Source organism: Chroicocephalus ridibundus, chromosome 3, assembly GCF_963924245.1.
Source record: "Chroicocephalus ridibundus chromosome 3, bChrRid1.1, whole genome shotgun sequence".
NCBI classification, from domain to species: Eukaryota; Metazoa; Chordata; class Aves; order Charadriiformes; family Laridae; genus Chroicocephalus; species Chroicocephalus ridibundus.
In genome coordinates, this window is record NC_086286.1 from 70,118,561 (window position 1) to 70,143,391 (window position 24,831).

The 24,831-nt window shown below is 41.9% G+C and overlaps 1 protein-coding gene across 1 annotated transcript; it reads right to left on the minus strand.

The window, feature by feature from the left end:
- Nucleotides 1-5,638: 5,638 nt before the first annotated feature.
- C3H6orf58 (chromosome 3 C6orf58 homolog) lies at nt 5,639-23,889 on the minus strand. The gene is made up of 7 exons (XM_063330909.1): nt 23,876-23,889; nt 20,220-20,542; nt 15,874-15,960; nt 10,381-10,565; nt 9,061-9,194; nt 8,396-8,634; nt 5,639-5,817 (listed from the first exon to the last, which is right to left on the minus strand). Exons 2-7 carry the CDS (start codon nt 20,539-20,541, stop codon nt 5,639-5,641), a joined length of 1,146 nt encoding a protein of 381 aa, XP_063186979.1. The 5' UTR covers nt 20,542; nt 23,876-23,889.
- Between the last annotated feature and the right edge of the window lie 942 nt (nt 23,890-24,831).

Consider the following 24,831-nt stretch of genomic DNA (forward strand, 5'->3'; position numbering starts at 1 on the left):
CTAACGTTTTTTCACTTTAACGCGCCTGTACCTTGTTAACTTTCAACTCCTTGACACCATATTAAAACTGATAGTCTCTGAAGAGAGTTTTCTTGCTTCTACTTCATGTACTAGTGTCAGGTTTTTGCTGTTTTTTTTTGTTGGTTTTTTTTTTTTTAATTTTCCTCCCTCCCTTTTTTTAGTTTTCCCGTGTGCTGGGAGTGTTCTTGTGCTTTGCAATAATACATCTCTTTGACAAGCTTCCGCTGTCTCTTTTCTTGGGTTTTTGTATTTTCTAGCGTAGCCTTTTATGACTCTTTCTCTGGGACTGATAAACCGTGTGGGTCTGATCTAAGTGTAGACGACTGTCAGCCGCCGGCAGGCTGGGCAGGAGGAGGGATTACCCTGCCTTTGCCTTGCTGCTGCTGCTCTTGCCCCACTCTGCTGCTGCCTGCCACCAGCAGAGAGTGGGTACCGGGATGGGTAGCTCAGTCCAGCCATTTTTACGTTCTCACGTAACTTTAAATTCCTCGTGGATGTTAAGACTTGGGAGTATGTGGAAATGGATACATGGCGTCTCAAGGGCCTGATCCCTCCAGAATTTAAGAAATGCCTGTATGTACAAGTGCCTTATCCCCATGCTGTCTGTGACACCCTCCCTGCAGCTTTGGGTACAGGAGTGCCGGCCACCAGTGGCTCAGGCCAGCCTCAGAAAGTGGCACGGCTGGCTTAGCTCTTCCTAGGAAAGCCTCAGAAGTTACAATCTGTCATTCTTGCGAATACGCTGGCTCCTTCATAATCCCCCTGGTCCTCATGGCGCAGAGAAAGGGACTGAGCAGGGCTTAGGGGGTTGTCCCATGGGGTACTGCTGCTACTTTGTCAGCAAAAAGACTCTTCTCCTTTTCCCACCTTATTCCAGCTACCTGTTCTCCTTAGGTTCAGTGATCACATCCGTTAGCATTTTGGGGCCTAACATGATGTGAAAGGAAAGGTAGAAACAGCCTTTCTTTCTAACATGACACTTTTCTCCAGCCCTCAAGGCTGGTTTATACCTCTGCGATCTGTCCCACCATACCTGCCACAGTCCTTTCCTGCAAACGTACGCACAAACTGTTCCTGCAGCTCTTTCCCATGGCTACAAATGGTTTGCAGAATGAAGTGAGAGAATTTAAGGATTTTCTTTCGTTACGTCTTCTGTCATGGATAGTTTGGTTAGGCATGAATCAGTTAAAAAACATTAACAAATTATCATGTTTTTTCTAGATAAACATGTTACATAAATAGAGTCATTTTTTAAGTAGGTATAAATGCCTTGTAACAAGTCTTTATGTGATTCTGCCTCCACTCCTTGTCCTCTGAGCCCCATTTTGAGTGACTCACTGTGCTTCCCAGCTGGAGCAGCCCTTTCCAGCTGGTGCAGTCTGGCAGGTCTGCAGCCCTGGGCTCCCCTGGGCTCTCCTAGAGCTCCTTACCAGCCCCCGCCTGGGGCAGTGCTACACTTCACGCCAAGCAAGTGGTTCTTAAGATGCCTCATTGCTCATTTTGCCTCATCTGTAGTACAGAAGGTTAGATCCAAAATGAGTTTAGGTTCAGATCTGCAAGCATATTCAAATTCTTAAACCATCCTATTGGGTGTTAGGAGCCCAAATGCCTCTGTGGATATGTGCTGTAAGCATTTCAAACTTAAATAGAACAGAGGCCAGCAAATGCTCTGGTGTCCAGCATCACTGCAAAAATGAAATAGCAGTGGGGAAGGTGGTACCAAGCTGGGATTTTTCTTCGAAAATTTAACTGAAGGAAATATCATACCTTTTTCAGGTGCCAGCTCTTTGCCCTCTGTATATGAAGGCTCAACATGAGATCTGAAAAAGGCAACGTACTCCTCCTGCAGCCACCAAGGTTAGGGTGAGGGAAATGTAAAAATTGTGTCATCTTGAACCTCACCGCCATCAGTAGTGGGACCTGAGGGTCCACAGCACACGGCACCCTGCCGAGGGGGGCAGGCAACACGCCCTGGTCTGAAAAAGTAAATGAGTAGTTTGGTTTTGGGAAATGTGGGTGTTTTTTTTAATGTTGTGCACCAACGGTTAAAGTATTTAGACTAGGTTCCATTTTGTTTCTGAGAGGGTCCAAACCCACATCTTCTGCTTCACAGCAAAACCTCCTAGCTGCCAGGTTAAAGGCTGCCCTGGGCAAGAACATCGGTGCTCTCCCTCCGTGTCTGGCAGGTGTAGAGGAAAGTGCTTTTTTCCACCAGCAAAATGCATCTAATCATGCGTTAGAGAGCATAGGCTGGAAAGGAAGAGAGCACAAATAATTCTGTGCGGATTAGGGATCATAGAGCATAAAGTAGACTCAGGAGAGGAGAGCAGTGGCTCCCCATCAGCCCCACAGAGCTGTGGGAGGGCCGCAGGGTCCAGCCCTATCGCCCAAGCTTTGAGGATGGTCAGGCTCTTTCCTGGTGGATTTTTATTCTCTGAAGTTCTTTCTTTATCATGTATCCATTTCTAACCTTCCCTCCTGAATGTTGTTTGTTTCAGTCCCCTTAGGCTCGTTACTTGCAAGTGTGTACAGAGGTTTAACTTCCTGACTTTCCGGAGCTGCAGCCAGTTGTGTTTACGCTTTCTTCTCACAGCACCTCTGTGAAACAGAAACCAGCCCTGCTTAACGCCCAGCAGTCCTCAGCAAAGAAATTGTACATGTAAAAGGCATGAAACCAGGGCTGCAAACCCCAGACTTAATGCTGAGTAAGAAAACACCCTCTGCTTTGCAAGTCTTCCTTGCTGGGCAAACCCTTGCTGTGGTAGGTGTCAGCTTTCGCTAGCACTAACTAGCAACCAGGCTCCTCCAGTGCTCTCCCATCCTCCTCCAGAGACACCCAACCATACCTAACCTGCCTTCTCTTGATACTTTCCTCTCTGCTTCTTTTCTGACACTTGTGTGTTTTCTTACTTGGATGTATCTATTCTGTTTCAAGATACCTGGCTCTGCTCTACTGGCAAGAGTCGACCATCCCATGTTTTGTCTAAACTCTTACGTGCGCTTCAACCTCCAAAGTGCAATTACTGGCCAATTTCTAGAGCCTTTACCTGACCAGTTGGCATGCTGGACTAGGAAAAAATGTCTAAAATACATAAATTCCCGATGCTGTATTAAGAAAGATGGCTCATTTTCAAAATACTGTAGTAATTCCTAGTGTAGTCATAAATCCTGGTAAGGTGATGTTAGCTTTTAAAAAATGTGTTTTACAAATATCCCCTTGAGTGCAGCAGTTTAAAATTTGTAAGTTTGTTTTCCCTATTTGTATTAATGGCTCTTTTTGTTTTCTCAAAGCACATCTTAGGTTAAATCTAAGTTGACCACAGAAAAGGGCAAATTTTTTTTCGAACTTTTCTGGAGCACAATTAACTTAATATTTTAACAGCTGGCAGCTGTGGTAATTACTTTTAGATTATACCTAAAGTCTGTTGGAATCTAATTACTCTGATCTATGAACCAGGTAATTAAGGCAAAAACTCCCACATTTTCTTAGACCTCATTAATGTATTTCCTTTGAAAATTGTTAGCTAATGATGGTACATTAAGAGTTTATCCATAAAATGACAATGAATAATTGAAACCTTTGTCCGAGACATTAAAGGACAGAATAGTGTTTAACTGCTCAATGTCTTGATAATTATTTCTTAATTTGCAGTGCAAATATTATGCAAGTTTGGGGAGACAGGACCAAGCAAATTGGGAAAGTGGCACGGAAGGACAGAAATAATTTTCTTTTCCTTCATTTACTTGGTATCCAGCTAATAATTCAGGACGTGTGGAGACTCCTGAGGAGCTGATGTTTCTCCTGCTGCCTGGAGATGGACTAGCAACACAAAGAGAGACCAAGGGCTTGTGCCCCATGGGCACACAGCGGCTGGCCATTTCCTATGCACCTTTCAGGCTGCTGATGGGCTCCCCCACAGGCGTGGGGACACCCTGCAGCAGCCCTGGCTGGTGTGGCTCCCCCGAGCATGGCCGTGCTCCCCCACACCCAGCTCCTGCCTCGGTGGATGAGTGGGCTGCTCGGGGCAGCCTGGGAAGGTACCTGCTGGAGGGTCCCTGCTGGAAGGGCCCTTGCTCAGCTGCTACCAAGGCTGCAAGAGTTTCTTTCAGCCACTCTCGTGGTGGGGGAAAAGCTGTGAGTCCAAATCTCACCCCTAATGTCTGTAGAAGACCTTTGACTGTTGTACGCGTGTCAGGAATGCTGTCGCTACAATAGCTACAAGAGAAATGCATTTACGTGAGTGTAACAGAGTGAAACCGTTTGCTCCAGCATCTCTCCTTCTGAGTGAGGGGTATGGGGCGGTTACTAATCAAGATGCTAGGTGCAACCAAAACTGTGGGGCAGACCTAAGATGGTGGTAAAGCAAAGCTGCTTTCCCTTATTCTGACTTATGAGTCTAAGACTTGTGTTATTCTTAACTACGCTGTAGTACACGCTATAAACTGATAGGATGCAGCAGGCACTGGCTGTACTGCCACCCTCTGCTCTCCACCATGGAAAGGAAGTTCCAGTCATGCCTACTCCCCGGGGGGGAATTTTTCATAAGGATGGAGGATCCAAATCACCAAATTTCCCAAGGAACTTCGACCCCTGGTTGCCTGCAGGCGCCTTGTCCCACTTCCCTACAACCTCTGATGCCAAGTTGTTATAACAAATTCCCAAGATGTGTTATCACTCGTGGATCAGCACTGGGGTCTGAGTGTGCCGGGACCTGGGAGGACACACAGTGTGAACGCACCTCTTCCTCAGTAATCACATCTAACGTGTGACACACTGCAACGAGAAGGGTTAGACATGGGGGAACAGAAAAGCAACCTGTGGCTATACAGACTACGTAATCACATAAGTCGATATATGGATCAGTGTTTTCTTGAGGTAAGTGAAATGAATCAAATACCAGAAATCTCTGTTGCACATGTAAGAGCTGCTAGAGAACAAGCTCATTTGCTTCAGGACTTCTCAGGACCGTCTCCAAAGTACCATGAGGCACACGCTTATTGCAAAGCAGCATACCGAGGGGATCCATCTGTACTGAAGTATTTAATTTGAAAAGCCTGAAAGCTTCAAACTTGATCGCAGCTGGTCTGCAAAATAACAGCTTTGGTGGGAAACAGTTGAGGCATTGGTTTTGGATCAGAACTTCAAAGAAAAGTTTCAGGTGACCGTCTGCTAGACCATCAAGGACCTGAGCAATTACGTATCCGGTGGGAACCCTGTATACAGGGAAAAAAACCAAGAATTGTCCTGGTTTGTGGTAAAACAGAACCAATTTTCTTTTTGGTGATTTTACTTTTCAGCTAAGCCTCTTCTAACTAACTGCACTCCCTGAAATTTACGGCATATTTTTCAGACAGTGTCTGCCTTTATTTAATTTTGTCTCCAATAATGATACATAATTTATAAAGTCTGAAAAAGTAATAAAGTAAGTTTTTCTGTGAGGAATTTTATTTATAAGGAAATGAGCTAAACAAATGAGCTAATTAGGAAAATTAAGGATAAAAATATTGATTCAATACAAGAGAGATGCACACATGGCTACTCAGGAAATCTGCTGTAAGAAATTACCAAGACCAGATTACCAGACACATATCTGCTAAAAGATTAAATCAATCAATGTTAAAACTGCTTTTTCTCTAAGAAACTGAATGCTGTCAGATCCGCTCCTTTCATATCATTATATATTCCCACTGGGTCAAACTTCTGGCTTGAGGCCAAGTCTTCAATCAGTTTTCGGCCCAGTTTTCTTCCTGCTTCAGTAGACATAGCCTTTTGCCAGAGCTTCAGCAGCAATCCTCCTTGGAAAGAAACACAACATGACATTGTCAAATTAACATGGAGCACACACAGCTTGCGGCACACAAGGGATGAAGCGCGTGTCTGGCAACAAACACCCACCACTCTCCTGTGGACAGTGAAATGTAGACAAAGCTGGAGCGTGCCGATGGGGTAATAATTGCCTACAACTGTGTAGGGAGACACGGGCCATTCGTTCAACTCAGGATCCTTTGTTATTGACGGACAACTGGGCTTGTTCCCTTGTCACCAGTGTTGCAAGTCAAAATGATTGAAGATACACGTTAAGGTCTTGTTCTGCAGTTGCACATAGCTTCATGGCTTATGAAGCAGTGGCCTGGTAGTTACATTGTGCACATCTTTGTTTTCAATCTAAAGCAACCAAGAATTTCAAATTCTGTCAGCTACGGCCTCAAGCTAAAGCAGCAGATGATCCTGATGCTTTCATCCAGGCAATGAGCAGTGGCTCTCTGGGAAGCGTGCCTGACCAGTCCGGCATTAGCACCAGTTTGCAGGGTAGTCATTACCTGCTCCCCACTCCTCTCAGTGCTGATCTCTGTGGTGGATAAAGGGTCCACAGAGGACATATGAGGGTAAAAAAAAGTCTACTAGAAAACCAAGAGGAGTTTATTCTGCTGCAAAATGTGCTTTTGTATAAAACTGGCAACAGTGAAGAAAAGAGTTTGCACAGTATTGTACAAGGGGGATGAGGAGTTAAGAGGAGAAGGCAGCAAACAGGCCTCTTGCCTAGGAGGACCACAGGAGGACCACATGAAAGGTGAGGACAGCAGGAAAGGTCTCCAATAACAAAGCATCTGCTGTTCTGCCTTTGGATATCGGTGAGGGGTAGAACATAAAAAGTGAAGCTTCTGTCTGCCCGTGGGTCGAGAAGCTTTAGAGGTAGCACAGCACTCTCCCAATATAGGTCCCTGTGGACTGGCAGAGGCAGCTAGAGGAAAACAAAGAGTCATCCAACTCTCAATCAAGAAATCAAATCTCAGTTTGGGTTGGACATGGTCCCCTCCTAAGCGGTACCGAGACCCTCTATCTGTTGTTGAAGTTTGCAGCAGCAGAAGAGGATTCTATGTCTCACAGGATGTATTTAAAAGTTTGAGGAATCTGACTTTGCAAAACCAGTATGTCACACTTTGTGATCTGAGTTTTGTAGCAATAAGATCTAGTGTTTCAGGTCCCTGCTGAGGCTGTGGATCCAGACCCAAGTCAAATTTAGTTTAAAGCTCCTTTTCTGATCTGCAAAGCAGTCACCAAGTTGAGTTAGCTGGCATTTGACTCTCAGCTGAATGCAAAGCCCATCCCTTCAAAGCAGAGTTGGGGAAATCTCCTACCTGCAAGGCAAAGGATTTCAGCTGTGGACTTCATTATGGCTGCACCTGCATGAAACTTCTTTAGCCCTCTCTTTCCTTCCCTTACCATCTTCAGCATCCACACTTCTTTTTCCTCTGTCCCTCCAGTGCTGCCCTCATCTTGCCTGCCACCCTGGTGCTCTGCTCCCTCCTTGCTGCCTGCTGGTGGTGTTTCTCCTTACTCTGCCCCCTCCCCTCCTGAAGGAAGGTCAAGAAACTCTGAACTGTGGCATAGACTACCAGGAACGGGATGGAGCTGTTAAAATCCTTATTTGGGCTTTGAGGAATAATGCTATGAGGAAGGTGTGAGGGAAGCACTCGGTGCTTCCAGGCATCAGTGATGCCAGGATGCTCTTTTTAACACTGAATAGCTTCACTACACGTCTTTCTCAGCTACAAATACAACTAGGGAGAGTATTTTCATTGAAATGTACAAACAGAAGAAGATGATCACACAAAAAAAATGCCATAGCTGTGGATAATAGTTTTTCAGTGTATTTTTATATTGTATTTTCATTTCGAGATTCAAAATAACTTTCCTTCACAAAGGACAAACAAAAATATCCAACCCAGCAATACCTACGAATAAACTGAAGCCTCAGAAGGCTGCAATTCTGTGTGTCACCGCTGGATGGTGATGCACAACTTATTTTTGTGAAAGTCCGACGTTTTCTAAAGATACAGTTTTGCTGGGATACATGGTATTTTGCTGGGGCAGTGTGAATATTCTCTGCTAGTCCAAAGATTGAGACAAGAACAAAAACCAAAACCAGAATGCTTTTGGACACTCAAACTGTTGTTCATGATCATTTGCCTACTTTTTGTAATGACCTCAACTGGTTTAATAACTTCATTTACAGCTTTAATGATTTCAGATGTAACTACTGAAACACAAACTAGTCTTTGTGTTTTCCAAGTTCCTGTGAAAAATGGAGGAAAAAAAAAAAAGATCATCTGCTCCAACAAAGGATGCGTTTGTCTCACGCGAAATCCTCACTGCACATCAACAGCGTTAACCCATCGCTGCATTTGCTCTCTGGTGTGTTGTCTACTTAAGGTTGTATTTTTAGCTGTATTGTTTTATTTTTAGTCTCTGGAAAGTGTTTATACTATTGTATATCAAAAAATCATGTCCGCATACGGAGAAAGGTACAGAAAGAGAGAACAAGATATTAAATATCTATGCATTACAGGCATTTGTAGATCAGTCTTGTACCTGTTAATTGATTTACTTTGTGAAGAGCTCTCATTGAAAGCAGGACTCTATTTTGCTGTGGACTGAAGTCACTAATGGATGGGAGGACGTCCCCTTCAGTGAGCATCCTCTGGGGCAGGAAAGACTGGAACTCGTTTGTAGTCTGTAAATCTGTAGAGAAGTGTGTGGCTGCAATGAAATCTACAGCATTAGCCCAGTCTTCACCAAAATTTGCTTCTGGATCAGAGAGATATTTTAAGCTGGAAGAGATAAAAAGAAAAATGTAACAGATAACTGAAAGGTACTGTAGAACACATTTATCCCAAATTATGTTTTGTTCAGTATAAAATCCTGAGTCGTCTCAGTGTCACAATTAATTAAAGCCTACTTCAGCATTTTACACCTAATTTCTGCTGGCATGGCTGCCTCTGCCCAGACTAGACACAGCTCCTGACTCTGGCTGCAGGTCCCAGAGAGGAATCAACGTCTCCTGTTAAACCCACAGGCTGCCCACCCATGGCAGCCTGGGCAGCCATCTCTCACTGGTCATCCCATGCTCCAAGAGAGCGGAAGGAAGAGTAGAGCCTAAAGAGCAGAGGTCTAAAGTGACTTTGTTGGGATACTGTCCTTCCAAAGAGGCATGGAGGTAGGAAAATCCCCCTGGGCCACCTCTCTCATCCCGGTACCTGTCCTGGAACTTGGGCAGCGCGTAAGCAATGGAGGAAACGTGCGCTCTCCACATGAGATGGAGGGCATCATCCATTTTGAAGGAGGAGAAGGTTGCAGGGCTCCCAGCTTTGTGTTCTGTAGACAACAGATACTGCAGCAACGGGGAGGAAAAATGACAGAGAAATAGGGTGGTGTTTAAACCAAATTAATTTTTCAGACTTATGCACATATCTCACAAAATACAAACTTTGCAAGCTAAGGGAAATTGCTTTTGAGTAGTTAGAATGTGTTGCTTTGTAAGTAACTATAATGTCCGACATAGGGAGAAAAAGACCATTAATATAGATTTATAAAGTGAATACATATCCCCACTGAAGTTAACTGGAGTCGCCGTTCTTTGACTTCAACAGAGTGAGGGTTTTGCCCACATAATCTAGGTATTCTGTCACAATAATTCAATTGATTTTTGTATCTGAGTGCCATGGAAGCTTCTGAGCTGTAATACTGGGTTCCTTGAAGACCTGTTTATGCTCTTTCAGCTACAGCTTTCTGGAGATTTTCAGAAAGTAGGAAAACCATTCTTAATGGTTATCATTATGGCTATTTGAGGAGTAGATCTTCTATTATAACTTCTGAAATATAATGCTTAGGAAAAATAATCTTAAGAAAACAAATTCAGTCTTGCTCCTAAAACCTCTACCTTCAGTCACGGTTGCCAAGAGGGACTTATGGTTTAAATTTTCTGATCATTATCAATTATTCGCCTGCCAATAAAAATCTTGAATATAGAAGTCTATCTATAAAAATAGCTATTGAATGTACGAAGTAAGAAATATTGGGATTAGGGAACAGCTGAATGAGGAGGAAAGAGAATATCTACTTGCATAAACAAGTGTTCTTCTGAATGAAGTTCCAGCATTTTCAGTTTTTTAGATGTTCAAAAGAATAAATGAACCATATAAAACCAACGCAAGGCCATTTCTCAGGGGTGATGTTCTATTTTGCATGCTTATTTTGCATTGCTAACATAAGCCGTATAGCAAGAATACAAATATAACTGTTGTCAAAAGGGCCTCTTGGGACAGACTCCCAATAATACAGAATTATCTTAAAGGAAGAAAAAAAATCCATAACTGTGAAAATCCTAGCCTTCTTATCTCTAACTCACTTTATGTCATGCTTTTCATTTTTTCTGCGTGTTACTTTTATATCAGGCTGCTATTGAAAGCAAACCAAGCTCTCTGAATCTTACAAATAACACTAATAAAAGTTTTTAAAAGTAATATTCTGGTATAATTTCCTACAAAATATGAAAAAAAAAGAGTAAAATTATTTACTTCAAAATAGGCCTTCCACTCATCCATGAGCTTGGGATTGCGAGACCGGCAGTCGGCAACACTATAACAGAAATCATCTCTCTGTTCCTCTGGAGGCAATATTTCTATCTCGTACTGCAGCTGCCCAAAGAGACCAGCCTCCACTGCCCCCAGAAAGGGTATGACAGCCAGGTAGTAGTTCATACCTGTAACAATAATTTAAAAGGAGGAGGTTTTAATCACAAATGAAAGCAAATGAAAAATTCAGGCATAGAAAAATGAACATTTTCCCATACCAAATGCAACCATTTCGAATTGCCACTGTGATACAACTCTGTTCAGCAGTTGGACATATGTACTGAAATGCACTAATGATGATATCTGTATAGTTTAGACGTGATTTGTAATATTCATTTATATATTGTCCTTTAATAGCCTTGCATGAGCTGACAGTGTGCTGTATTTTGCAGGAAAGGACAAACAACTGAAAAAAGTTAGACCTTTATAGGTTGTCATGGACAGGGTATCAAAAGTCTTTCAAATATTAGTTGCAAACTAAGTACAGAAAGACCAAGGGGTATTCCATGAATATTGTTTTCATTAAAATACCTCTTGTATGCATCCTAGGCATGTAAGAAAAAAAAAGGCAAATACTAGTGATATTTTACTGGAAAATAATAATTTTGCTTTTAAAAAAGATTTTGCTCAGTGAAAACTTCCTGGAAATTACCTCAGTTGGTTTGTTTATATTTATTTCAGGATGATGGCTTCCTTTGGTCTGATCCAGAAGTTGGAGGAGTCAGACGCAGCATGTAGGAAAACCAGGTTCATTTCTCACCTGTGCTGGACCACATCTCCAGTGAGAGTGCCCATAGGGCTATTTGATATTCCTCATTTGAAAGGAGGATTTAAAATTCTCCTATTAATCGTGTCCTCTTTGTAGAAATAAAGCTTAATAACTTTCAGTGAAGAAGAGCCTGGAGACCAGCTCTTCTCCCTCTTGGGTGGATACTCCCAAGCCATTGCGCTGAGAAGTCATTTGCTTGTGCTTGGTCTCAGGGCCACAGTCTGCCTACGTATCTTGTACGCAGTCCCAGCAGTGAGGACCAAAATCATCAAAACCTGACCACCTACCATGTACCCCTGTCCTACTCATGGGAAACCATTGTTCCGCCTCCTCTTTGTGGGCCTAGTTGGGAATGCAGGAGGAAATGTATGAAGATCAAGGAAAAGTCCCAAGTGATGAGAAAACAGTGTTGTACTGGGAGTCATTGCTAAGCTCGGTCTTGCTTCTTGTTCACTATTTTCATGAGAAGTGTTGAAATCTGCATTTCACATCAGAAAATACTTACATTCTTTTAAGTGGGCTTGCGTATATTACATAATTGTACCTGCTCGGGTGACTCAGAGGGCGGAAAACAATGCAGGAATGGAATGTACTGAGTATTATTCCAGGCAAAAAAGGCTGAAGTTCTTAAGCAGGGAGTGTCTCATACACCTTGTGGTCTATTAAATGTGAGTTTCTTGTTTAAGCTCATTCCTGGCTTCATAGGACCCCTCATGCCAGAGAGGGCTGCCCTGAAGGCCAGTTGAAACCACTTACATCCTCAGAACAATAGGAAACATTTCTGTGCAGTCTGAAAGACTTTTTGCATGTTCCTGCTACAACAGGGTAAATCAGGGCTGAGCTTATACGTTTTCTGGAGGCAACAAAATTGGTATTAAGCAAATGTGCAGTGTTTAGAAGTAAGTGAAGAACAGGAATGCAAACACTGAGAAAGTAAAGGTGGTGGTTTCTATTCCAGGAATGCCCTCTGCTTGCATGGGGCTATGCAATGACCCCTGTTACTTGTCACTGCATGGGACACCTTCCTATGGAGCACCTGCTGCTTGCCACCAACAGAGACGGGAAACTGAAGTTGGAGCGAGTATTACAGTGAGCTTTGGTTTTACTCTAAAATTGCATTTTAAATTTACTCTATGCTTATGCCTTTGTTCACTGAAGATATGTACATTTAATTGCTGGCTCACAGCCAGAACCTTCATTCAAAGGGCCTCTACAACAAAGTGCTTGTGTGGCAGGGAAGGGAGAGTGCTGCTCACTGCAGCCTGCCAGCAGGTCTCTTGGAAAAGGGGACAACAGGGAAGCTGAGGGAGCAAGGGACAGAAGTGATGGAGGGAGAAGTGCTACAGGAAAAAGAACGTGAGGCTTTCTCTTCCCAAGCGAGGCAAAGAATATTGAAACTGGAGGACTTCCAAAGTCATTTTACTCCCTTAAAAAAAAAAAAAAAAAAAAAGAAAAAATTTCCATCATTTTATTGCCTTTGGATATAATTAGTGATTGTAATCTATAGGTTGGTCTTGTCTTTCTTCCCTCCCTCCCCCCCATCTGTCCATTCCATTTCTTTAAAGACAGAAGATAACCTTCCTAAAAGAGTCAGAGTTCCAGTTTCAGAAAAAAAGTCTCTAAAAATATTGACTTTGTCTCAGATCAGAGAAAAAGGGATTTATTTTATTAAAAACAATGTGTTCCTTCAGCTTTTGAAAAACGGAAACAAAAATGTCATTTGGGGGATTCAGTTTGGACTGGTTGAGATATGTTATTCAATTTGTGTAGGAAAATTAATTAAATATTTTTGATTAATCAAAAGAAAATGTAACTGTTTCTCATGGGTTTTCATGGGCTCCAAAAAAAATTTATAAGATGAACCTAGAAATCTAGGTATGCGTTGTTTGAGGAGTCTGTTTGCATATGGACACTGGCTGTAAAAGTACCAGAGGGAAACAGGCTACACATATTCTTGCACTTGAGACAGAGCGTATTGTACTATCAGTGCTTTTTCTATTGATGCCACAAGTGTTATTCATTGGGCTGCCCTGTGCAACAATGAATGGATACCCTTGGGTTGCATCTGGCATTCCAGATTCCTTCCTTTCCTCTTCTGCAAAGCTCTTAGCTAGAAGTGGATATAACTGTTTATTTTTCCTTTCTATGTAAAAACCGGGTTATAGTATCCTGTCTCACACACTGTTATTTCTCCCATGATCCTGGCAGTGGACTTACTTACCCTTATGTCCCACAGGAGGATAAGGTGCTCTGCCACATCTACCAGGAATGATGCCAACAGTGCATATGGCTAAGTTAGCTCACAGCTGGTCCTTCAGTAGAGTTTATGACTTTGCCTTTTCTCTGCATTGCCTAGTGCAAAGGTGGTTCCAAATTTGATGCCACCATCACTGAGATGGCATTGCTTCACCTAATCACAGAATGGTAGGGGTTGGAAGGGCCCTCTAAAGATCATCTAGGTCAATCCCCATGCTAAAGCTAGAACAGGTTGCACAGAATCGCATTTGCGTCCAGATGGGTTTTGATTATCTCCAGAGAAGGAGACTCCATAACCTCTCTGGACAGCCTGTTCCAGTGCTCTGTCACCCTCAAAGTAAAGAAGTTTTTCCTCATGTTCTGATGGAACCTCCTGTTTGTCCATTGCCCCTTGTCCTGTTGCTGGTCACCATGAAAAGAGCCTGGCCCCATCCTCTTTACACCCACCCTTTTGATATTTATGAGCATTGATGAGGTCCCCTTTCAGTCTTTTCTTCTCCAGGCTAAGCAGACCCAGGTCTCTCAGCCTTTCCTCATAAGAGACATGGTCCAGTCCCCTGATCTTCTTCATGGGCCTCCACTGGACTCTCTCCAGTAATTCGCTGTCTGTCTTTAACTGGAAAGCCCAGAACTGGACACAGTTGCTCCAGATGTGGCCTCGCTAGGGCAGAGTAGGGGGGGAGGATGACCTCCCTCGACCTGTTGGTCACACTCTTTTTAATGCACCCCAGGATGCCATTGGCATTCTTGGCCACAAGGGCATGTTGCTGACTCATGGTCAACTTGTTGACCACCAGGACTCCCAGGTCTTCCGCAGAGCTGGTTTCCAGCAGGTCAACCCCTAATCTGTACCGGATCATGGGGTTATTCCTCCCTAGGTACAGGGCCCTACACTTGCCCGTGTTGAACTTCATGGGGTTCCTCTCCCCGCAACACTCTCGCTGTATGGTGGCACAGCCTTCTGCTGTGTCAGCCGCTCCTCACAGTTTTGTATCATCAGCAAACTTTCTGAGGGTACACCCTGTCCCCTCATCCAGGTCATTAATGAATATGTTGAATAAGACTGCACCCAGTACTGACCCCTGAGGAACACCACTAGTTACAGGCCTCCAACTGGACTCTGTGCCGCTGATCACAACTCTCTGAGCTCTGCCATTCAGCCAGTTCTCAATCCACCCCACTGTCCATGCATCTAACCCACACTTCGTAAGCTTACCTATGAGGATGTTACAGGAGACAGTGTAAAAAGCATTGCTAAAGTTGAGGTAGACAACAGCCACAGCTCTCCCCTCATCTACCCAGCCAGTCATGTCACCATAGAAGGCTATCAGATGGCTTCCTGCAATGCACATTTGTTTAGGTGTAATGGATAGATTCATTCTCCTGTTACACCTATGATATACATTTTTACAAATGAAATTCTTGTGTCTCTCAGGCTAAGAGAAACCGTGTATTAACTCCAGTTCAACATGGCAACATATGAATGGCCTGAATTATCAAAAGTATCCAGGAATTTTGGATGTTTCCATTTTTGGGAAGATTTAATTATTTGGATGTGTATTGAGGATAAAATATTGAGGCAATACCGAGATATTGAGGAAAACACTGAAAACATCAGGGGCATTGACACCGGAAATTCAGATCTTTGCACTTCTCTCTCTCTCTGTCACTGTCTTCAGTTTGTTGCTACTTACTGGAATAACTAAAAAAAATTAAACAGAATTTCAACCTACTAGAAGTCCAAAGCCAATACTAACGTGAACAGAAATTGTCTCATAGGTCATGTACACCAGGTCAAAGTATTAACTAAGTTTTAACTGAATACTTGGAAGTCTGCTGGATAAATGTCAGTGTATGAAGATAATGAAGTTATTTGGATATCATGGGCAAAAAGCCTCCCTTTATTTCATTCCCTGTAGCCCACTGACCACAGTGAAGTTGTGAAGGTGCAACTGAAGGCATAAAAGTCCTGTCAGATGTGTATTACTGGGGGTGGTGCAAGAACCAAAGATTCCTCCTTGACATTCTCACACTAACTTTTAGTTCGAAGTATTAGCATCTAAACTGAACAGATGTGCTCTGAAGTAATTGAAAACTGTAATTTCTACAAATGCCTACAAATCTAGATACCTGTCATGGTGTTTCTCACACATTTTTACATTCATTTTTGCAGTGTAAACATTTTAAAGCTGCAAATTTGCAAAATTCCTTCCTCAAATAAGTCATCAAAGTCAATTAACTTTCATTTACTCGCTCACACTTAGGCGTCTTGCTGCAAATTTTCGATGGAAAATTATGTAGCACTGAAATTACTTTCTAATATAGAAGTCTAAGGGGAAGAAAGATTCTAAATTGCCTTATAGGACGCTTACCATGTTTTGGAGAACAGTAGTGTAATAGCATATACTTACAGGACCACCAGCTTCTTACAGATATGCACAGGAGGTCTCCATCTTCATAGCCACAGGAAGTCACACTGGAAGGATCTGCTAATCTGCCTGAATCAAATGAAATAATACACCAAATACTTCTCAATCTTTTTCACAGAAGAATTCCCACAGAGATGAAAAAAATATACAGGAGTAAAGCATGCAGAATTTTGCTCAGAGAAGCAGAACAATTACAGTTGTTTTGCTTCATAAACTACTGTTCCTAGAGTAGTTGAATTTCTCAGTCAATACTTCATGCAGTGCATAGTAATTTGATTGTGCTTTACAGCTCGATTTATTCCTCGCTGTAAATATATTCTGAGAATTTACGGAACTGTCTGAAAGTAGGACATCACAGTGACATTTTTATGGAGATATAAATACACATGCACATACGGACATAAACACATGCATAGCTGATGCATCATTTTCAATAGATGCAGGGCTGCTGGTGTAGGAGAGCTGCTTAACGAGCAGAATAGCACAAATTAAATGCGCTCGTAATTGTCTCACCTAATTGGGTTGTGTGATACAGAATCCCTTCCGGTTTAATGATGCATACAAACATGACCTTACTGTGAAGCTAAGCATGCAAACGTTGTTGTATCTGATTAGCAGGGTTTTCAAACATCTGTGCTGCAGCAAACATGCAAGACATTTCGCAATTATTAATGACAGCATGTAAGGCATATTTTACTTTTAGCACGTGACATGGAGAAACAGCCTAAATTTTGACAGCATAGTGTACATTATGTGGTAAGGAGTCACGTAGTGAATCAGGAAGACTGCTTTAAGTGTACGACATGAAATTACCACAGTCAGGTCCAATGACTTGAGCTATTCCAGAAGTTCCCAAACTCTGCCCTGCAGAGCAGTTATTTTCTGACAAGTCAGCTGAATAACAACAATGTCATTTCTGTCAGATTAAAACTAAACCTCATTGCGTTCTTTAAAAACAAACCCAAATTTTCTGATACTTTTCACTTGAGAAGAAGAGAAGGTCATGAACCACGTGCATACAGATTATCCTAATTACCCTCTCTAGCTGACTGGACAGAGTTTGTGCGTTGGGGCCTGCTACCCGCTCAAGCCTGTATCTTTCAGTAGCAGAGCACTGAGACCACGAACTTGCAGTGGTGAGGTATCCAGTCCAACAGGATACTTTTTTTTGTGAAAAATGATATTTTTTAATATTTACAGAAAGAATTTTTTTTCACGCTTCTACTTCCACACAGCGTGTCAGAAATAGGCAGCACTAGTTCACTGGTGTGCAAAGGGGATGAATAAGAATAATAAAGGAAAAGAAGAAAAAAGAACACAAAATGTTGCAGAATTGTATGTGAGATTTACTAATTTAGCCTAGGCATTTTGTCCTAGGAAGAGGCAGTATCGGTGCTAATTATAAGATCTGTATTAATTACTTGGAGCTAGAAGCGCTAACCCCACTAGACTCCAGTTTTGTTCTGTCTGCCCTCTTCTATTCCCTGTGTTTAGCTTGACTGTTATTTTAGTCTTCAGGTCCGCCCAAGCTATCTCTGTCCTCCTCTGCATTGCCAGTGCCTCCCAGCTGTATGTCGTTAGCAACTATGTGCAACCTGTTCAGCAAGACCTCGCTGTTCTTTTTTGTGGCAAGGTTGTTAATGAAAAAGGTAAATGCAGTTGTTCTCAAGAATAATTGAAGAACTCTGAGCATATCCTCCTTTTAGTTGTAAATTTCCCTAAGCAACGCTCATCACTAATTTCTCCTTCAGGTGTTCCTTTACTAGATTTGCAGTTCCCTGTTTTCTTCTTCTTTTGCAAAGTGTTGTTAAAAACTTTCATTCTATGCTTTGATTTTACAAAGGGAGGAAATGCTTTTCTGAACTTTGGTAAAACATTACTTATATCATAAAAGAAGATATCGAGTTAGTCTGAACACAATCTACCTTTGATTCAAATAAGCTGTATTTTATCCGTTTTCCTGTTTAGCTCCATGTCTCCAAATATTCTTTCCTCTATACTTATTCTAATGTCTCATCTACTGGTCATGTAAGAGAAATAAGTATTTTTGTGTCCTCACCCCATTTTTCTTTCTTCTTAAATGTAAGTTCAACCTTTTCTACTCTTCAGACATACAATACCACCTGAATCTTTCTTAAAGTTCTTGCTCCTGGATTTGTCCTTCTATATGTCAATTCGTCCAAGTGGGTGTAGAGACTATCCAGTTTCCTCCGTCTGTGTAGGTAGGACTCTCAGTTTAGCTCCATCTCACAAGTGACTATTTCTACTTCCACAGTCTCATTCCTATCAGCTGCGTTGTCTCAATATCATTGTCCCTGCTGTAAATTTAGGCAAATTACTGATTTCATTTTATGTGCACGAGCAGATTATTGCAAATCTTTATACCACTTACATTAAGTAGCAGCTTCACTTGCTTTTTGTGGTTTATATAGGACCATATCCATAAAAATATTTTCTCAGCAACATAACTTTCATGACCAGACAGAATTGTTAATTCAACAATTTTTGTAGTATTTTCAAGGATCTGCTGTCTTGCACCATGAACTCAAATCCTGCTTTTGTTTGCCCAAGCTTATTATGCCAATATACAAATGCTTCAGTCATTCCTCACTAATCTACCCAGCTGCCTATCTGGATTAGGTTTAGCCAGTTGCTAACCTCACTACTGTATGCACCAAAATTCTGTCTTTCTTACTCCTTTATCCATTTATTTTTCAACTTCTCATGTTTTTTACTGTAAAACTCTTTCCAGCCACGTGATTCTTCTACTATTTTTTTAACGTTCTGTTGATGTAATTTCAAAAATATGTAGTCCTATGATTTTTTAGCAGGTGACAGGTCTTTACCTGTCTCTGCAACCAGGTGCAAATCTTCCTCACACCTACCATGTCCCTCATCTCTATTTGGGAACTGCTACCACAACCAGGCATATCTTCAGTTTGTGGATGAGGCCACACTACATAACTAGATCCTTCCCAGCAGGTCACCACCCAGGTGTAGCTTTTGCATCCAGTTATCTTTGCCTCTGCCACACATTGGACCAACTCTCCTGCTGCACCAGCCATCCTCTTTATCTTCTCTTTCTTTTCCTATACATAAAGAAGGGAAAGAGGAAAAAGCTTGCCTAAACTCCAACCGAATTCTTCTTGCTGCTGTCTGTTTGACAGCTAGTTGCCTGCTTGGATTTTGTTTACTGTACCTCCTTTTCCTTATTTTGACTTAGCAGTTAATTTTCCATTTGGTGTGACTAAATGCTGGCAGCCTTCCTTCACCACCAGCTGCAGCACCTCTGTCTTCTTCCAAACATACAGCTTCAGCCAAACCACCACTTCATGGAACTACAGATTACTACCAATAAAGACAAGAACAGGCAGACAGATGCCTTTGCTTACACTTGGTTAACACCAGGCACAAGTTCCTGAAAACATCATTGACTCTCATTCCCTTCTTCATACCTCTCCTGGTTGCTAGAACAAAGCAAGTCAGCTCTGGCTTTGAATGGAGAGCTTCACTGCCTGCTGCATGTGAGGCAGCATGTGGGAGAACACGTTCTCTGATAAAGCCCTCGATAAGATATTGCAGCCTTAACCTCAAGGGGCCTTTCACACAAATTCCTGTGTCTGCTTCCCCAGCATGGCCAACAAGCAAACAAGAATGACTGCCCCAGATAATAACCAGCTTTTGGGGGATGAACCAATAGAATTTTGTCATAATTAAAAAGAAACAAACAAACAACAAAACAAACAAACAAAAAAACAACAAACAGAATGAACTTTAACTTTTGTCAAGAATGCATTTAGAAATAATGAGGTTACTCCTAAACTGATCAAAAAGGGCAAATGAAATCAAATTCTCAGAGGCAGAGGCAGACTCTCAACTACCTGTATTAGAAATGAAACTTAAACCACCAAGAGAGGATCATAACATTAACAAACAAAGAAAGCCTGTTAGTTAACAATTTAAGAACAGCACTGCAGAGTGCAGGCTCTGAAACCTACCTGCTATAAACCAGAGCAACTCTAGTTTCAAAGATTTTCAGCTAACTGAAATATTGCCCATCTAAGACACAGATCTTCTGGATTCTAACCAGTCCTATGTGTAGCAATACCTTGTCCTATTACCAAGTTTAATACCTATTGCTCAACAGGTCAAGGGTGTTCCCTTCATTCAGGATTTCTTTTTCAAATTGGCAGCTTAGCTCAGTACATCAAAATTTACACTGTCTGAGGCTATACTGGGCTTATGAGGCAGAAACCTTGGAAAGGATGACCTAAAGTGGGTCTAGTGAACACTTAGCTGTTCCAGCAGCTTGAGGACATAACTCATACCTGTACGAAATTGCCACCCATGCTGCAACGGTAATCCCCAGAGAATATTGCCAAAATTTTGGGATCCAAAGGCAGTAAAATATTTGGCTGAAGAGTTTAGCATGTTCTTGTACAGTCCCAGTCGCTCTTGATAGTTCCAAGGATTGATGACAATTTTGTCGTCCTTTACTAGGAAATCCAGCAGGCTTTCAGGGGCACGGTCCCACAGAGGGGGATAGTCATCTTCTCTGGTGGCATCATTTTCACTCTGTGCTGCGGCAGTTGCTGGAATCAGTGTAAGAGTCACTATAAGAAGAGCATATGTGCCAAAGTAGGGCCACATTGTGAAGGTTTGTGACCCAGGTGTTTGTGGCTGCAGGGCTTTTATCATGAAAGCTGAGGGCTGGGTAAAAAAGGGTGACTCAGATGCAGAGGTCCTTCCCTCTTTCCAGTGACCCTGACGTGGAGTTGCCAGATTAGCAAACTGTGAGTAATGCTCTGTCCTCCCTGTGGGTTCTGGGGAGCAGCAGCAGACGTTTTAGAGGGATCAGTCTGACCAGAAAATGTCCAAATCTGTGCTGTCCATGATATATACCCACCCTCCCAAAAGGCTGAGGTGCTACAATACTGATTGCACAGTTGCGTTATCAACATTTTTGTCTCTGTGTTTCTTACTAGCTGTCACCTTCCTTTTCCCTGCTTAGTTCCTTTGGGTAAGGAAGGGACAGCAATGCCACAGAGCTCACCCCAAAAGAGGCACAGGCAGGGTTAGGTTAGGGCTGAGGTGCTCTGAGGAGGGCTCCAGGTGCCAACTAAGGATCAGTGACATATGGCAGGTGCTGCCATTGGCACCTTTGTCTTTTGGCCTTGGGACAACTGTCTACAGCCTTCAGGTCATAAAAGCATTGGAAGTAGACAAATCATCCTGGTTGCAGGCCATGCAGCATTCGGCTAGCTGTATTTTTAGTGTTTGTCTTGTGTGGAAATGGCCATTATAACTACTATATCCTACTAAACCTCCATGATCTTGTAGACTCCAAAGGGAATACCCTTTGGTCACCCCTCCACTGATAAAATCAGTGTCTGACTAAGTTACACTCCAACAAAATGAAACTGTCCAGTTACCTTCACCTCACCTACTTCCAGGACTTTATAATCTTCAGCTGCTTTTTCTCAGATAAGCAATGGTTACAAATGAGCACTCAGCAAACACACACATCATTTCTTATCTCTGTAGTCTTTCTTTCGCATGAGAAAAAACACAAATGCCCATTTTCTTTGAAGTAATTCTGTGAGTTTTAGTTGGCCTTTTTGTACCTAAAGTACCTTAAACCCTGGATGAGAGCAAGTCAAATCTGGCTGCAGACTTTTGACAGTAAATTTAAAAGGAATGTATCGGTTCAATTAAAAATTTTTCCATCTTCTCTATTTATTGTGGAGAATTTCTAGTTAATAGCATAATTTTTCAATGGTCACTTTTTGTTGTTGGCTCCACTACTGAGAAAGAAACCCAAAGGCTTTTGAATGAAAAGCAATCAGTGTTCATCAGAGATTAGCAAGGTCCTGAGAACGCTTTTTCTAATCACGCTGCCTCACAGAGATTTCAAATAATCGAGTTGTTGTTTCATTAAGTTTCTATGGATGGGATTTATCTAACCTAATTGTGGACATTTAAACATTAACTTTACTATGTAGATTGCCTCAACAGCCAAAGCAGAGAATCAGGAATGTCCAGAATGTAACTGGTTTAAAATATACCACTGAGATGTATTGCTCTTGACTGACTGTAGAGGGAGTTGAAATTACAACAATTCTAGACATAGAAGAATACTTTTAGATTAAATAAAATGAATATTGTTTTTAACTACTTTTATATAATAATTTCAGAAATGTTTTCAAAGGTACTTGTTTTTTCTTGAAAGAACACATTCTGTAAAATAATCCTGAGGACAAATGCCAAGAATGATGTTGTTTGTGTTTGCGTTTGTGTGTGTTCGTTTGTGTGTGTGTGTGTATTTACCTATACTAGGCTCACCTGAAAAGCAGAGACGCCGAAAAGCATTAACTAGGGCACAAGATACATGGAGGAATCCTGTGATACTATGAAATAAAAGACACAGAGCTCATAACTGCACTAGGGCTGAATTTTCAGTTGGGAACATGAAGGAGTGAGTAACAGAGGGGGTTGTTTTTACCATCACTGAAATAAGTGTCCAGTTTGGGAATATAAGCTCTCTCTTCCTTTCTGTAGTCAAAGAGGAGAGCTTGAATTCCCCTAGTGAGAGATACCAGTCATTCGTACTATATGAGTGATTTCACTTTAAGCGCCTAAGGTAAAGAGATGTGAATAAACATCTTCATTTTTCACAGAGATACAATATATTTATATTCTCACGGCAGATTACATGTAGTAAATTGACTGGTTCCATGTTTGTGTGGAACTTTATCGTGCATGAAAAACCTTCCCCCTGCTCTGCCGTCTAGAAAGGCAGACCCTATTAACACTGGTCTGGGCAGCCATACAAATATCAAATACTAGTTTGGAGGCAAAAACGTACTTTCTCAAAAGACTTATAATAAGGAATTAAGATAAATTAATGACATAATGCTTGCCCTATGTCAATTTTTGAGCTATTTGATATATAAAAAAAAAAAGGTTTGTGCTATACACTAAATGGTAAATAATGTTAAACAAGAAAAGCAAATAAGTTGCTGAAGTTTTTGTAAGACTGTAAGGACAACAGTTTTCCATTAAGAAATTTCTGTGCTGCTGTTTCCAGCTTGGAATCCAGTCCTGTTGGTTTGCTGCCCTTAGCAGGACGAGGGGAGGATTCATGTGACGTCAACTGGACTTAAGTGGTGTTGCTGTCAGGTCTTGAGTCACAGTATCCCTTCAGGCATGTCAGCATTTTAAATAATTGGAAGATTAAGGAAGATTATTAGTAATGTCAGCATCACCATTCTATTCACCACTCTTAATAAGTACTCTACCAGTTACTCAGTATGGCTGTGCTCTTACAGACATTGTAAGAGAAGCAAGTCCTGGAAAATAGTGTAGATAGCGATAGATGGTAAATTCAGGTTTGATATGTAATTGTTGTCAAGTTTCAAGAGAGAACACTGTAGTTTTCAGTTGGGCTGCAGAGTTTGCTTCAAGATAACTGCATCAAAGCTGATGAGCACCAACTACATTAGTTGAGGTATCTAATAAGAAGAAATGGCAGCCCATGTTTAAGTCCCAAAACTATAAAAACATGAAGTTCCTTAGTCCTGATGGCACACCCCGAGTAATGAACTGGCAAGCCAGTGAGGAAGAGGCATCAGTACCCTCCCTGGAATGAGCTCAGAACTGACACAGAGCTTTGCAGGTGAGAAAACCTTCAGGTAACCTGGGGATGTCACTATCCTTCACTCACATGAAACAGCACCGAAAGGAAGGCTTCATCCACTTTCTTTTAGGGCAAATGTCTTAAGGGGAAGAAGAATGAGTTTTCATTTAGATGGGATATTGGTCTGTATGAACCTCCCTGTCACCTGTCACCCTTTTTTCATGCCTGACATTTCCACTGATGACTGTAAGTGCTGCTTGACTGCAAGCTGTTCCAGGAAAAACACGACCACACTCTAGCTAAAAATATTCTTCATGTATTTCACTGGATAAACTTGTAGCAGTGAATGTATTTAGATTGCTTACCAGTCTTTGTTGCCATTGCTTTGAACTGGCTTTCTATTTCTTTTTTGTCACAGGCCTTTGATATTTAGCAGGGAGGATCTCTCTGGCTCCAGTGTCCTACAGTAAAACCCCATGACAGGGCTATAAAAGGGATTTTAAATTGCTACTCTACTTCTCTTGGGTGTGGCTGGGAGTAAAGGCCATCAGCCAAAGCCCAAGGCCACATGAGTGGACTCTACCACTAATGCAGCAACACGTGTTGTGGCAAGAGCATCAGCCATCCAAGGGGAAGTGACATTGTGTGCGTGGTGGACCCAGCAAGAGGTGCTGTGTCCTCATATCCTGGCTCCTCCATACATCCTTGGACCTAAAATTTCTCCTTCTTTGGAATTTCTCCTTCGTATTGTCGATTAATCCTGTTCTCCCCTCTGCAAAAGCCTTCCCATGTTATCTGCTGATCTTGCCTCACCAGACAGAATAGCCTCTGCCGCAGATCCTGACAATTCAGGCTTTAAATTGTGCTGATAAATCCTGTTAATGAAGGATGGCTAAAAAAATATTCACGTTTCCCTTTTTTTTAACAGAAGCAATCTACTGAATTGGGCATACGCAGTAGCACGAAAAAAAAAATAATAAATGAACTGATAATGAATAATGTTCCAAATCAAATCCAATGGCTCCTATTTTAGGAAATACCAGATTCATAGCTGAGGTAGGATACTTAGCATATGCAGTTTTGCTTTCCCAGATGAAGCAGTCATTTTTCCGTGAGACTGGCTGGGTGGACAAATGGCTGGATGGGATAAATGGCTAAAAAGTCAAGTGTAAATCCAATGTTTCAAGAGTTCCAATTCCTAATATTAAAAGAAGATGAACTACCAGCAAGGTGCACATATTAATTTAGGAGCAAGCCTCCACACAAGATGTGTAATGGGCACCTGATGCAGTCCCAGATGTACA

Bases quoted from the DNA above. Each gene is read 5' to 3' on its own strand.
- C3H6orf58 (XM_063330909.1), bottom strand. From the start codon at position 20,541: ATGTGGCCCTACTTTGGCACATATGCTCTTCTTATAGTGACTCTTACA. The intron at 8,635-9,060 runs GTACCGGGATGA...TATCTCTTCCAG, and splicing joins CTGCCCAAGTTCCAGGACAG to CTTAAAATATCTCTCTGATC. The intron at 5,818-8,395 runs GTACAAGACTGA...TTTCTTTCCAAG, and splicing joins CAAAGTAAATCAATTAACAG to GAGGATTGCTGCTGAAGCTC.